The sequence below is a fragment of the Alligator sinensis genome, unplaced genomic scaffold (assembly GCF_000455745.1).
Source record: "Alligator sinensis unplaced genomic scaffold, ASM45574v1 scaffold1089_1, whole genome shotgun sequence".
Lineage (NCBI taxonomy): Eukaryota > Metazoa > Chordata > Crocodylia > Alligatoridae > Alligator > Alligator sinensis.
In genome coordinates, this window is record NW_005842030.1 from 678,031 (window position 1) to 692,810 (window position 14,780).

The 14,780-nt window shown below is 45.7% G+C and overlaps 1 protein-coding gene across 1 annotated transcript in view; it reads right to left on the minus strand.

Moving 5' to 3' along the window:
* Positions 1 to 14,780, minus strand: part of TENM4 (teneurin transmembrane protein 4) — a 520,289-nt gene that overhangs the window by 178,200 nt on the left and 327,309 nt on the right. The window contains 1 exon segment of the mRNA XM_025202552.1: positions 14,753 to 14,780. This exon segment is cut by the window's right edge and continues 10 nt beyond it. Coding sequence (XP_025058337.1) covers positions 14,753 to 14,780 — 28 coding nt within the window.

Below are 14,780 nucleotides of genomic sequence, written 5' to 3' on the forward strand. Positions count from 1 at the left end.
CAGCTGGAGTACTGTGTCCAGTTTTGGGCTCCACAATTCTAAAAGGATGTGGAGAAGCTTGAGAGAGTCCAGAGAAGAGCCACGCGCATGATCAGAGGTCAGGGAAGCAGACCCTACAATGACAGGCTGAGAGCCCTGGGGCTCTTTAGCCTGAAAAAGCGCAGGCTCAGGGGTGACTGATGGCCACCTACAAGTTTATCAGGGGTGACCACCAGTATCTGGGGGAAAGTTTGTTCACCAGAGCACCCCAAGGGATGATGAGGTCGAATGGTCACAAACTACTTCAAGATCGTTTCAGGCTGGACATAAGGAAGAACTTCTTTACTGTCCGAGCCCCCAAGGTCTGGAACAGCCTGCCACTGGAGGTGGTTCAAGTGCCTTCATTGAACACCTTCAAGATGAAACTGGATGCTTATCTTGCTGGGATCCTATGACCCCAGCTGACTTCCTGCCCTTTGGGCGGGGGGCTGGACTCGATGATCTTCCGAGGTCCCTTCCAGCCCTGATGTCTATGAAATCTATGAAGTACGACTTACTGAAGCAATCCTTATGCCAGCTCCTATAAGGAAAGTACAGTGAGAAATGGTTTACAGACAGGTAACTTAAAGCACAGAAAGGCTAAAGAATAGCTCAAGGCCACTGCCAGAGCAAAGAACAGGCCCTAGGAATCCTGGCTCCTTGTCCTTTGCATTAGCAAGAAGCCCATGGGCTTGGCCGGTGGTGGTTCTGAGGGAGCCTGGGACTGAACACCGCCTGCCCACCCAAGTTTGCTGATGGGCTCCACAGCTCAAAGCTCTCCTAGGAGGCTGCCCAATACCTATTCCCAAATCCTCTGTATTTGGTAGAGTGGGCACCGAGGATGAGCCCAGAGCAGCCTCATGGGTGAACAGTTGTGTCTGGAGCGCATCAAGTGACTATGCTCAGTCTCATGCTCCGCTGACCCACTGCAGACAAGCCCCATGTTGCCTCTCCAGATAAGTGGGCTCCAAGCCTCTTGCTTTAATATTTCCAGCAGGCTGCGTTATTACCCAGCTAACATGTTCACCATTAAAGTTGTTAGCTGAACCACTTGTTTGGGCCAGCTCACCCATGAGGCAGTGTCCACAGCAACGTAAGAAGGCTTCCAGCAGCACCCCATGACGCCTGGGTCAGACTGAGCCTTTGTACAAAACCTGGCCAAACTTCAGCATTTGCTGGAAAACTCCACTCTGCTGTGTCCCTTTGTCCACTCCAAAATGGCTTGTAAGCTTGACCCCATCCATTTTGTTGCTCTTGGACAGCATGGATGTTTTCATTTCAAGACACAAAAGCAAACACAAAAACCCAGTTGTGCAGGGGCCCAGGGAACATTTGCAAGTTAGGTAAGTTCATTACATTGAGCCTGGGTAGCAAAGCCATTAGGCTCCTGCAGCTTGCACCATGTCCGGTTGCTTCCACCTGTCTGAAGTGAGGGCCTCACTTGTCCTTTCTGATCTGGGAGCATTTTGTGCCCGCTCTGCAGTGTCATAAAGGACTGCATGAGGAGCAGGGAGTCCGATTCATGGGTGCCCCTTGAGCCCTGTTATACCTGTGACATCACTGCAAAGGGACTATGCACAAAGCAGAAGATCCTCCCCATGCACTTACACACAAGGGATCTCCAGTACTTCCTTCCAGGTGAGGGCTATTCAAAGGGGAGAGGGTGCCAGGTTATTTCATGTTCAAGCACTTCTGTGCTATAGCAATGGACCCCAGCAGTCCCAGTAATGGACCTCTTCTCTACCCTTGTACTAGGCCCGGTACATGCCCAGGACACAACTCTCACCAACAAGCTTGCTGCAAATAGTGGCTCTCCGCCACGGTAATAATGCTCATCATGGCTGAACCTGCTTAACAGTTCCTATAAGTGATCTTTAGGTAGCAAAGTGGGGAAGGAAGCTCTGACCTTCCATAAGTACAACTGCTCGCAGATATGGAGCATGTTTTTTCTTTTCTCCTAAAGGAACTGTACTATTTAACAGAAATGCCCTCAACAAGGCAGGAAGGTTGATAAAGCTAGCACATTGGCAGCTGCTCCCATAGCTATAAGAACAACGCTACTGCCGAATAACAACGGGAAGAGGAGATAAAACAGGTTCCAGATAACATTGAAACATCAAACTGGATGTGATGGGCAGAGCAAAGACCCTCCTGGAAAGCGAATGCAGAAGTGCTGGATGCAGTGCTCTCTCATTCCTCCATTTCCTTCTCTAGCTGACACGCAGGAGAATGGTTCCTTCCTCTGGTACATCGGCACCTGCCAAGACTGCGATTTTTTTCGATTCAGCTGGGTTTTATAAGGCTTTTGCACTTCTAGTTCAAGTCATCCACACCTGGCAGCTGGCGATGTGAATGTCTTGACAGCCTCATGGAAACCCAGTCATTATTTCTGAGTGCTCTTTCACAGTTTCCTCTTCTGGAGGGCGCTTAGTTTGATGCTGATACTGCTAATGCCACTTGATGGTTTGCCAGAGTTTGATTTTTTTTGTGGAGGCTAGGAGGTCTGATTTAATTAAAGATGCCTGTGTATAACCCCTTTCTACTCTCAAATCCCACTGGAGCTCTAACCTTCACATACAGGTATCAAGATGCTAAATTCAGAAAAGGGCACTGAGCAGACAGTCCTTTAAATAACTTCCTCGGAAAGTCTGTGTGGAGCATAGTAATCGCACCAGCCAATTTCACCGTGTTCTTCCCCTTTCCTCCTCTTTCAATGCTGGACACCTCATTTCCATCAGCACATCGGCAACACATTCCTGCTCAATGCAGCACTGACTGTGCTTTCTGGATCATTTCACACCAACGACGGTGAAGCACAAAATGTCTGAAGCTTGGGATCAGGTTGGATAAACATCCAAAAAGCTTGAGCCGCTTATCCAAACTTGCTAGACCTGCTGAATCTGTGAGGTTTGACAGCACATCATATGAGAACACACTTTCCCATGAGATTTCAGTTCTTCTGCTTCTAGCCCCAGCTTGAAGTATCCATCCAAGCACCTTATCACAACAGGAACCTAGCTCGCTCACAGCGCTGTATCTGATCCCAAGCCCAGTTGGAAATACTGCAAAGGCGGCCTTTCATCTATATCCTCTGGTTCCAATCCCTAGCCAGACACTGGAGATGGGAGGCAGGGACACCTGGTCTTTTCAGAAGCCTGAAGAGAGGCATGGTCTGAGTTTGGTTTTAGAAACAGGGGAAGGTTTTCCTGTGGGAGAATCCTAATCTTGCTGGTTCAACTCTCTCTTACTGCCCTTTTAAGATGCCTAATAAAAGGTCTCATCTCTGAACCAAGAGTTCTAGATTTCTGCATTTCTTTTTGTCTCAGACCAACACAGCTACCAAATACAACTCTGAAACATGGAAGATGCCAAATTTTAGGCGATTTTGGATTTTAAACTTTATTGCGGAACAGCATGGAAGATTTTTAAACCTCTCTGCTTGCCATCTGACACCTCCAGGGAAGGACTCCTACCTGATCTAGGCAACAAAGAGCTACTCAGAACAACTCACAGAGACCCAGAGAGACAGATTTTCCATCTCCAGCTCCCTCTGTGGAAAAATGAAGTGTATTTCCTACCTATGGGGACTTTGTACCGTCTTTAATTTTCCCAGAGCCTGATGAAGGGCGGTTGAGTCTGAAAGCTTGCAGAAAAAGAGATTTCATGTTTTTTTTGTGATGTCCTAGTTGGTCTAATACAAGGTATGATTTCTGAACCCAGAGTTCTAGCTTTTTGTATGCCCTTTTAAGAGACACTTTGTCAGTGCCTGCCTGATACATGACAATCACTGCTTGGTTGGATTCATAATGGGTGGACTGCAAAAGCACTTGTTTCCAGGCTAACTATCCTCCCATTGAAGTCCATGCTAATTCTGCTCCGACTTCCATTAGCTTCCAGGGACAAGAGCTAGAACAGCGCTCTAATGCTTCTGTCAATCCCACCAATGTGCCACTGTTGTTCATATGGGGAACACAGTTTCTGCTCCAATAACTTTGGAGAGGCATGGATACTGAAGGAAGAGAGAAAAGGGCCAGAAAATTAGAGTTTCTTAAGGAAGTGCAGGTTGGCCAGCTCAAAATCTCAGCTCTTTCTCTCTCTGGCACACTCGCGCACCTCATTTATCATGCACGTCATGAGCTAACGGGGAAGAACTATCAACAGATGTTTAGCTCCTCAGGTACTGAAGCCTCCTTAGCTTAATACATTTCCCACACTTCCTAGATGAGAGGGAGTATTTAAACTCAAGCCTCCAGGTACAGTGAGGGTACCACACCAGTTTCCATAACAAATATATGACAGTGTTATGGTGCTCTAGACAAACACCTTGGGAATGTTTCCTTTCTTTTCTCATTCCTTTTAATTCTTTTTTGCAACTGGGATATTTTTTTTTACTTGAATTTTGCTCCAGTAAATGAAACTCTCATATCCCCAATGTGCCCAAGGGACTCCAAGCCTAAATCTACTAAAGATTTTTTTGTACCTTCCCACTCCTATAAATTGCTACAAACTAATGCAGGAAACAACAATTATTCAGCCTTCAGGGTTCAACTTCTCGAGTTGTACTAGCAAGAGGGAAGTAACTTCACGTTCAGTACGTTACAATTTCGGCTCTTGTAGCTTGAGGCAAGGCTCAAGCCAGCTTTGAGTTTCATTTTAAATGACGTTGAAAGTTGTTGTATATATTTGAAAGGAAAAAAAGCATGTGCATGTACACATGCATATATACACACAGACCTCATATGTGGTCTGTTCAGTCAAACAAACGTCATTAAATAGAGCAGGGCTATCATTATAGGTACATTAAAAGTACATTCATTTCATTTTACAAATACACTGAAACAAATACTTTGCAGCTAATAAGATAGGAATGCATTAGTCAGAATGGCCCGTGTTCAATGGGCTGGTTTTAGAGAAGGGGTAGGCAAGACCCAGAGGGTGCAAGTTCTGCTTTTTTACTCTTCAGTCAACTTGCTGTGTGACCTAGGAAAATAATGTAATCTCTCAGTGCCTTGGTTTACTCATCCATACAGTCTACCTGCGTTTCATACAGCTTGTTGTATTTACCTTCAGCTAAGTCTTACTGGGTAGAAGTAGGCATATACTCACACTCATAAGACAATCAGCTTGTGCCAACAATTGCTACATAGCAATAGGTGAGACTACTCATGCTGCTCTCTATGAAGTACGGGAGATATTCCTGGCAACTGTTAGAAGCTGTCTCTTCATAGCTTCTACTCTATGGATGCATCCCATTACCTACAAGCACATATTTTATGGGCACCACTTGAGCTCAAACGTTTGAAAATTAAGCCCTAAGAAGTCTATTGTTCTAGTACAAAAAGGGCTTTTCCTTCTGTTTGCCAAAATCCACAAGCTGCTCTCAGCACTCCTATTTTTTTTGCGTTTTAGCACTCCAGCATTCATCGAAATAAAAGTCAGGGGGGCGCAGTAACATGATACAGGAATAAAACAAGCTGTGCTTACATTAGCCTCCAGTCTGGGATGTATGGAGAGCTATATACAAATGTGCAAAAACTAGAACCATATGTCCTCGTTCACAAATTTCTCCCAAACCCCTCAGATAACACTAGAAGTCTTGTCATTAGGCAGAATTCTGCCGCTCTGAGAAACTTCACTCAAAAAGAAAAGTCAGTAACTTTAGAATTAAGTAAACCTTTTCTTGACCCTAAAGCTAAAGTAATTACCCCAATCAATAAACCTTTTGTACAAATTCTGTCAGATCAAGAAAACTCCTCTGGCTGCAAACAGCACAGTGACAAGCAAGTTCAAGGCTACCTGCCCATGTTAGTACAGATGTAGGCACAGCTTTTCAAAGTGACATACCTGATTTCCACCTCCCCCCCTTCTTCTCTTGCAAATCAAAAAAATAGAGATCTGACATTTTAGAGGGATTTTGGCACCTAAAACTTCTTGAAATCAGTGGAGGTTTGGCTCCTAAATAGCTTTAAAAATACAGCCCAGAGTTCCTTTTGCATTTGTGTGTGTGTGTGTGTGTCTTTCAAGCAGAGGTGTGTGTGTGTGTGTGTGTGTGTGTGTGTGTGTGTGTATCTTTCAAGCAGAGGTGGATCCAGAGGGGGTCCTGTGGCACGGCTGCAACCCCTTTTGAATTGGACCATACAATAGGAGCCTCTGGGGATTTTTTTAAGCCCTTGCGGGAGCTGAAAATCTCCCTCCCTTCTTCCTCCCCCAGCTGGGCTGCATATAGACTGGGCTCAGCTGGGGACAGGGACAGTGGCAGTGGGGGTGGGAGGATCCCCTTCATCATGCCTGCTCCCAAGGGATGGGGAAGGAGTGGGGAACTACTCTTCAGCCCTGCTGTGAATGAGCACAGCCCCCACAGAGTGGGGGAGTGGACAGGAATGGCTCTGGTGCTTCCCCTGCTCCCCCAAAAGCAGTGGGGAAAGCAACAGGAGTAGGCAGGGCAGGGCAGGGTGAGGGGAAGGGAAGGAGAGGGGATATTTCACCTTCAGAAAGTCTCTGGAGGCTCCTGAGGGCAGTCTGCCCATATCGGTGGGGGTGGAGGAAGCTGGGAGCAAGGAGTGCAGCCACCCCTGCAATGCGGGTTGGTGCTCCTGAACCCCACTTTGGGGAATCCTGGATCTGCCCCTGTTTCCAAGCCCAGCCTTTCATCTGAAACTGCCAGGCCTGCTCCGAAGAGGAGTTCATGGGAAAAACAAATGTTTCTAATAAGGCTGAATTTCTGATTCCATCCATGGTTTATGTCTAATCTACAGGTAGGAACCCCTACTGCATAAAGGTAGTTATTTTACAGCGTAGCCTTTCCTCTCATAGAATCGATAAAAAGATACAGCGTATGTGGAAACAGAGGCGGTGGAAGTTGTTAGTGCCAAGCGTCTGACCTTTACTGGCTTCTGACTATTGAGTTATCCTTGAGATGTGTCCTGGATTTCCCCTTTATTAGAGAGGCCTTAAGTTTTCGGTTCTAAAGCCTGTAAATACCCACCAGGGCTTGGAAGGCAGCGTTGTTACACAAGAATTACTCTGGACGCTTGCAAAGAGGAAAAAAGGTCACTCTAAATAACACCAAGATGTGGAGTGACTGCTGTGACTTCACGTTTTTGGAGGCACCCCAGGCCCCAGCTGTAAGCAGGTAGAAAGGACCATTTAACAGACAAAATGATGTGCCGTAGGAACAGGTGTTAGACAAGAGTGCAGCTAGTGGCACCTCAGTCTGCACGGGCACGGCACGGCAACAACGCGGCGCATGTCAGACAACTGCTCCAGCGGAGATAATATGGAACCAGTCTGGGATCTGCTTCCTTTGTTGTTTGCCTGGCAATGACGCGAGCCAAATGGGAAAGGAGTTAAGAATGCAAAGAACTACTTCAGCGGCAAATTATACAAGGGACAACTAGACAGAGAGCTTCTGACACTGGGGAGAGGCTGACTGCCCTCGGCTCACATCAGTGAAAATGAAAATGTTCAGCAACCTGCCAGAGAGAGGCAAAAATGAAGGGATTTAGGCGCTTATAGTAACACTGGTAAATATACAGAAGGCCCCCAAATACTGCCGTGGCAAGGACCATACAAGTCCCTAGACTGATGGACTTCTCTAGTGAAGGTGCACGCAAGAAGGTCACTGTGGCTTTGTACTAGAGACGCACAAACCAGCCTGAAATATGAGCACTAGTCTCCTCCACTGCCAGACTCAAACTCCCACTTAAAGGTTGTTTAAGGATCTACCCGTTCATTTTTTTGTTGTCACAGCTGCCTCTGACCAGCCAGAGGTAATCACAGGTGCTGAAACACTGTGGGGAAACCTGTACTTGCCAGGCTTCAAGCTGCGTCCTGCCCATGTGAGAAATTTAGATTAGTTTTGGCTAAGGAGCAGATAGAAAACCCAGACAGTGAATCTTTTGAAATGAAGCCACTGCTACTTAAAGCCAAGTACCATTATTAAGATACATGATGCCATGCCCAGAAAAATAGTTTTCTTTAGGGAGCAATGGCCACAGGTCGGAGTGGGCCACAGGGGGAGTGGGCCACAGGTCGGGCAGCTTCTGGTTCCACGGTTCTTGGCCAGCCTAGGTAGACATGGCCAACAGCTTATCTGCAAAGAGACTTTGATGGTTTAGTCTCACCCTACCTCAGTTTTGGGCACTCAGCTGCTGCTTAGTCCTGGAGGCTCTTAAGGTTTTAAGTTCCTCAAGTGCCTAACATTTGGTTTCGGAGCATGAGCGCAACCACAAGAGCTGTGATGCTGCAGAGCACCTTGGCGTCTCACTCATGGCTATGCCTCATCCTGATCCACAAGTGACCTGTTTCCCTGCCTGTATGGCCTGAAGTGGGCTCTCAGCATGCCAATGGAGTCAGATTAGATTGGGCTCCACACAAAATTGTGTCTGTTAACCCTAGGTGTGTCTTAACCACCAGTATACAGGCCACTCTGGTGTACCAAGGGGGCCATTCTGACTTCCTCTTGCTGCCATTGCTCTGCTCAGCATGAACTGGGCTGGGGATGGGAGCAAAGGGAAGGCTTTTGCCTAATAGCCAGGGCACTCACCTGGGAGCGGGGAGAAAAGGAATGACTCCCTAGTCTCCTGGACTTCAGCTAAGAGTGGAAAGACCCAGGCTTCAGGCCCTACTCCAAAGACTACTAGCATATTCAACCACTGTCTGAGATAAAATATTGAAACAGTCAATAGAGCAGAGACCATAGCATAGGTATCCCTGCTCCCAGGCAAGCTCCATTTTTTGGACATTCAATGGGAAACTATGACTTGGGTGCTTCTGAACGTTTTGCCCATTTTCCTTCATATCCCCTGCATAGTGGTGGTAGTACAGGGTACCTCATAATACTGCTGCTTTAGCACAACTCAGTCTATGGTTAACAATGAGATTCTGGTTTGTGGAAGTGTCAATCCAGCATCTTTCATGAACACTACAATTTTTGGGGAGGGGAAAAAATGGAATTCAACAGATGGGTCTCTGGATATGTGCAAAGACAAACAGAGACTGCCGGGCGAGTGTAAGTAGTATGTGTGATGGGGGAAGCCAGGAGGCATATTCCTGTGATTTCATAACAGAGGAAGATTGCGGAGCAGCATGAAAACATAAAGGGATTTTTTTTTTGTCTTTTAACTGAATGGAGCTATTATACCTACTCTAAGTACAATCTAACAAGGCTTTAAAACTCTGTGGGGAAGCTGCAGAAGAGCTGTCTGAAGCCAAACCGTAGGAATACGAAGCATCAGGAGCAGGCAGGGAGAAGTGGGGAGAATGGCTTGGGGGTAAGCAAAAAAGGCATTGACCATCTGATGAAGTGGTTTTCAGCCAAGGGCGTGCAATGGGACATGGAGGGCTAAAGGCAAAAACCATTTGCAGTGCATGCAAAGCTCCGCTATTATTTGGCAGGAGGGAGAAATCAATAGCTCAGCAAAAGCAAAGTTCAGACTCTCTACCACAGCCGGTTTTTTTCCTTTCAAAATTATTTCTGTACAGACTGCACAGATGGAAACATCTCCAAGTTGAAGAAACGGTAGGTTCTTAGTTAACTGCCCAGACACAGGTCCCGCAAGATAGACGTTCTCCGAGGTTTTGCTCAGGACCCAGGGGAAGCAAAAAAACAAAGAGGAGACTGGGCAGTCACCTCGCTGGGGTCACTTGATGCCAGCTGTCTTCCTGTCTAAAGTGCGGGGGCTGGACCCGCCGATCTAGCAATTTATGGATTGATGAAAGGGGAAAACAGCTTTTCTTAAAAATGGGGCAGGAGCTAAATGAAGCCCCGTGAACATGCAAAAACTCAATCATGTGCTTAACTTTAAGCATGTGCTTTAGTGTCTTGCTGGATACAGCCTAAATATCAGATTCAGAAAGGACAGATAAGGATGTTGTCAGTTAAATTTCCCTCTACTCAATTAGATTCGCATAGACCTCCTTACATCCACTCCACCTATGCATAATGGAGCCTTAGAATTGTAATTTAGACACTGAAGAGCTGAGCGAAGGGATGAATGAAAACAGATGCCACTCTGTTTTAGTGTGTACCTTCTCCTGGCCACTCGGCATGTGCATCAGGTCAATTTAGACTCTCCAGACAGCAGTCGAGCGGGCATAAGTAGCTCTAATGGATTCTAAATTTGTGTAAGTGGATCACACTTATACAAATTCGGCCTTGGGATTCAAAATTGACATAACGTGGATGCTGAGAGTAGTGAAAGAAAGCGAGAGGGATTTCCATTCTCTTTAAACTCCCCTAGGAACAGACAAAGCCCTGAAATCTGCAGAGACCTTTTCGGACAGGGTCACAGCACCCTCTCTTGTCCTCCTCCAAACCAAGGACCGTTTGTTGCATATCCCTCTCCTGATCTCCAAACTGCATTTGAACCATTGTCCTGGGTTATGCATCAGGCTACCGCAGCAAGAGGGTCTGTCTTTTGATGGGCATCATAAAGTGCTGTATTCGCTTGCAGCACTCTCCCAACACCAGCACTAGCTTCGCTTTGTAGTTTGATGGAGGAAAGGACTTGCTGGTGGTTTTCTTGATGCGCAGTGGAGAGACAATAGGGCTTTTCTTAATCATAAACTAGGTCTTTTGTAGAAGCTAGATAAAACATAATTAATGGGTGCTCTACATGTCCCTCCTGTTGTTTGCTGGAGCAGTGACACCCCAGTAAACAGACCACCAATTTTTTTCACAGATAGCTGAAGCCTTTTTCCTTTTGCTTTCTCCCTGGCCCCAGCCTGCTGTAATTCAGCAGCAGCTGCTGCTGCAAGGCTTCCTCTCTGACTCCACAGATTCTGTTTTCAGGCTCTCGGATGTTTCTTGCTTCCACCGAACAGATTTTTGGCCACCGTGTCTCTCAGATGTGCTGACTCCAGCTCTCGCTCAGCCTTCTATTTTGTTACGCTTATACCAGATTGCTCTGAATAAATCACCACTATCAGGCAGAGGTGAATCCACAAGGCGCTTCTTAGAGAAGCGTTTCTATTAGAAATTTCAGAAAGTACCGCCAATGTCATTTACAGGAAGGTTAATTTATTATTGAGACACCTTGGTTCTCCTTTTCTTTGTTATGTCTTACAAAGTATGGGATGAGAAAAATTTGATTAGACGCTCCAAACTATTTCACAATAGTCTTTTTCTCCTTCCCCAAAATTGCCATTATTATGCAGCAACATGAACTTTGATGGGATGTATAATGCTTCATTCTCTCTAGGTTTACAAGCAAAGCCAGGGCCCATGCACAGGAACAGGTTTGGACAAACTCCAGTCTATTCAGGTGAGATATTTTTACATCTGGTGAATCTGCCTCCTTATAAGAAACTGGTTAATATGTTATCAGTGTAAATGAGAGTATTACTGAGCAAGTGGATTTCTTTCAAAGCTGTGCAGGATTCCGAACACTACTAGGGAGAGCCTCAGGGATTTATGAAATCAAACACATTATCAAACTGGAAAGACAAATTGCTTCTATTTTGGTCCAGTTTCCAGAAGAAGCACGGAGGTAATGATCAATCCAGACAAGCACTGCACAATAATTACAGTCAGTGTTGTAACACACACAGCCAATGACCTGCACTTACTGATTTTACTGATATAAAAGTAAAGGGATAAGCATCGCTTTGCTTCTTTCCCTCCCAAATTCTTGCCCCGGAAGAAATGCTGCAGTCCTTACTTAGGCCCGTACAAAGATTGCAGAATCTTACCATCTGTGCATCATATTAACTATTCTCTATTATTTTTAAAAATTAGCATTTATACACTGCTTTTCATCATCACTCAACTCATTCTTACAGTCCCTCTGTGTGCCAGGTGGATAAGTATAATCCTAATTCTATATAGCAGATATACAGGGAGATGACATGTCTTGTATAAGCCAGAAGTGAATCAGTGTTAGTGCTTAGTTCCAACATAAATGTTCCTGGTCTCTTCCAGGCACTAGGCCCTTTGTCTTTTTTGGCCATTCTTGCACGTTTCAAAAGCACTTTCACTGCATTTAGTCTTTCATTAGGCTTCTATAAGAACAAGGAGAGATGTTTTCATGTATCCCTGCCACAAAAATAAAACTGAATGAAAGCTGACCCGGGACAGCTCCACACCATGCAGAATTTCCCCTATACACACACAGAGATATCTAACCCTCCCTATACATAACTGAATATATTTGCACAGCATTTCAGTTTATCCCAATTCATAAACTTGGCTTATGTCAGGTTGCTATATCCTCTTTACGACCATGTCAACTGAAATTACACCACAAATTACTACAGTATTTATGGACTTAAAATGCAGCATTCATGTCTTGTCAGACCTCATGAATACACCAGAAAGGCTTTGAGGCTCTGCTTTAATCTGTGTTTCAGAGAAACCTCACTGCAGGTCTTTGTAAAAGCCAGAACAAAAGATCTAGTTGAAGAAAACTGCTGACCATTTACAGTCAGTCCATTTTTCAGCAGTTCTTTATAAGGGTAGGGCTGTTTTGATGGAGTATTCTGCACAAACACCAGTCAGGTAGTCATGTCATCCTTATCTAAAAATCAGACTCTCACCTTAACTGGGACATAGTCTCCTTGTTCTAAAATGGGTCTCTCGTAGCTTAAACTGCACATGGCATTTTTGTGTTATGTGGCCACAGGTGGCTGAAATGATTTCTACATGCATGGTGAAATTCTCTGTGTTACCATCTTATTACGAGCTGCCATGGATGGGGGAAGAAGAGCTAAGTTGGGTGTGCAAAGAGGGTCTTGAGCCTTCGAGTCGGCAAAAGTCAGAATAACATGACTGGGGGAACCAGGTAGCATGTTACAGATAGTCTAAACCAGTGGTGGCCAAACCATGGCTTGCTGGCATGATACTTTCGGCTCTCCGGAAATTGGCCGAAGCCTTGCCCATTTCTCCCTGAGGCGGCTCTGGGGGGCAGAGCAGCCTGGCACCTCCCGCTGCTCCGGCTTTCCCTGCAGAAAGCATGCCCCGAGCCTGTCCTCCTCCCTCCTTCTCTCCCTCCGGGACTGCCGGGGCTGCAGCCACCCTGCTTATCCTGGGATGCACTTCTCAGGGGGAAAGCCAAAGCGGCTCGGGGGAGGTCAAATCCATTCTCGGTTGCTCAGCACTGCCCCCATTCCCCTCTTGAACTTCGGTGTAGGATCAGATGTGGCTCCCAGGGTGAGCAACTCTGGCCACCCCTGGTCTAAATCATTCTCACTGCTGGCATCACATGCTATGTGATCAACCCAAACGTAAGCAGGCATCAGCTTGAACACTGGAGACCAGACTGCGTTAGTGCTATGGAAAGTTGAAGATCTTACCCAGCCTACTTGCTTAATGTCCAAGGATGTGCTAGGAATGTGTCCTGCCCATTTTCAATGCAAGGATAAAGATGCAAGGAAGGAAACCTGGACCTAGCCCATACTGTGCAGTCAGTTTGGATAATGGAGTGAATGCTCTATAAAAAACATCCTCCACTGGGAGAGCTATTATCAACTCTATCTGCAGGGAAAGCTCTCCCAAACTGGTCAGATCTTCTGGAACAGAATTTTTTTTTTAAGTGGAGCCCACTGTACATAAGCACATGTGATTCCTCTGGATGGAAGGTGCCGTGGAAAGGTAACATTTGGTTTGACTGCATTTTTGCTGAAGCAAACCAAGTGAAAAATAAATCTGCATTCCACAGAGTAAGCCTTCCATTTATCAGATTCAAGTGCAATTATTTCTGGTGTTACTTAACTGTGAACAGCCTTGAACACATGGGCTTCTGACAGCTAAGGGCTGTTTAAGTTTTTGGTTTTAATTTTAACACAGAATATTATGGTAGCATTTCAACTTGCATATTAAATAAACTTTAGAGGTAAAAGCTGTATGCTGGAACCTTAATGACTCTGCTTTAATAAGACCTAAACTTTTAATTAACTTGCCAAGACAAATTACAGCCCATAGTTCTCAGGTAACTGCTGCAGACAGCTGAGACTCAACGTCAATGCTTCTTTGGGGAGAGGGATTAATAGTAGCACTGGAAAGAGACTGTTTTTTGCAGGGTAGGAAGAAAAATCCATTAAACAATCATTGTGGATAGAAAAAAAATTAAGTGCTAGTTCTAGGGAAGACTCTTCAAATCACAGCCAAATGGATTTTGTGGGGGATAAATGTGGGTCAGCCAAATCTACAATTAAACATTACTGGGTGTGTCTACACGTGCCCTGACTGCGCAGCAAGTACTAAATGACTGTGCAGTCACTGCCGTTATTGTGCAGTCCTGGCAGTGCATGGATTGTTTCCGATGCTACTGCACACTAGCAATGAGCTACTGCGAAGTAGCATCGGCTTCACGGTTCAAGCCCGCTGACGCTACGTCACCATAGTGATGAGTTATGTCGCCGTAGCTCATTGCTATGGCAACATAGCATCTCACATAGATGCACCCACTGAGTCAGAAATTAGTTCTGAGCATAGGCCAAAGAAGCAAGACCTGGGCCAGTTTGTGGAAGGTGGTATCAATATGCTGTAAGAAGAATCCCATGTTGCTATGGGCAGTGAGGTCAGGGAAAGCCCTAGCATTATCCAGCAATTACGCCACAAGCAGATTTTACCCAAGGCAAGATAGGCCTTGGTTGACTGGCCACTGCCCAACCCAAGAATGATTTCACAGAAGTTAATAGGACTCTATGTGGAGTTGGATGCCGCGTAATGAGACTAAGGTGCTAGAACATGGCCCAAGGTAGACAGATTATACACAGAAATGTCGTAAGTCCTTACCAATGGCAGTCGTAAGAAAAGAAACCAC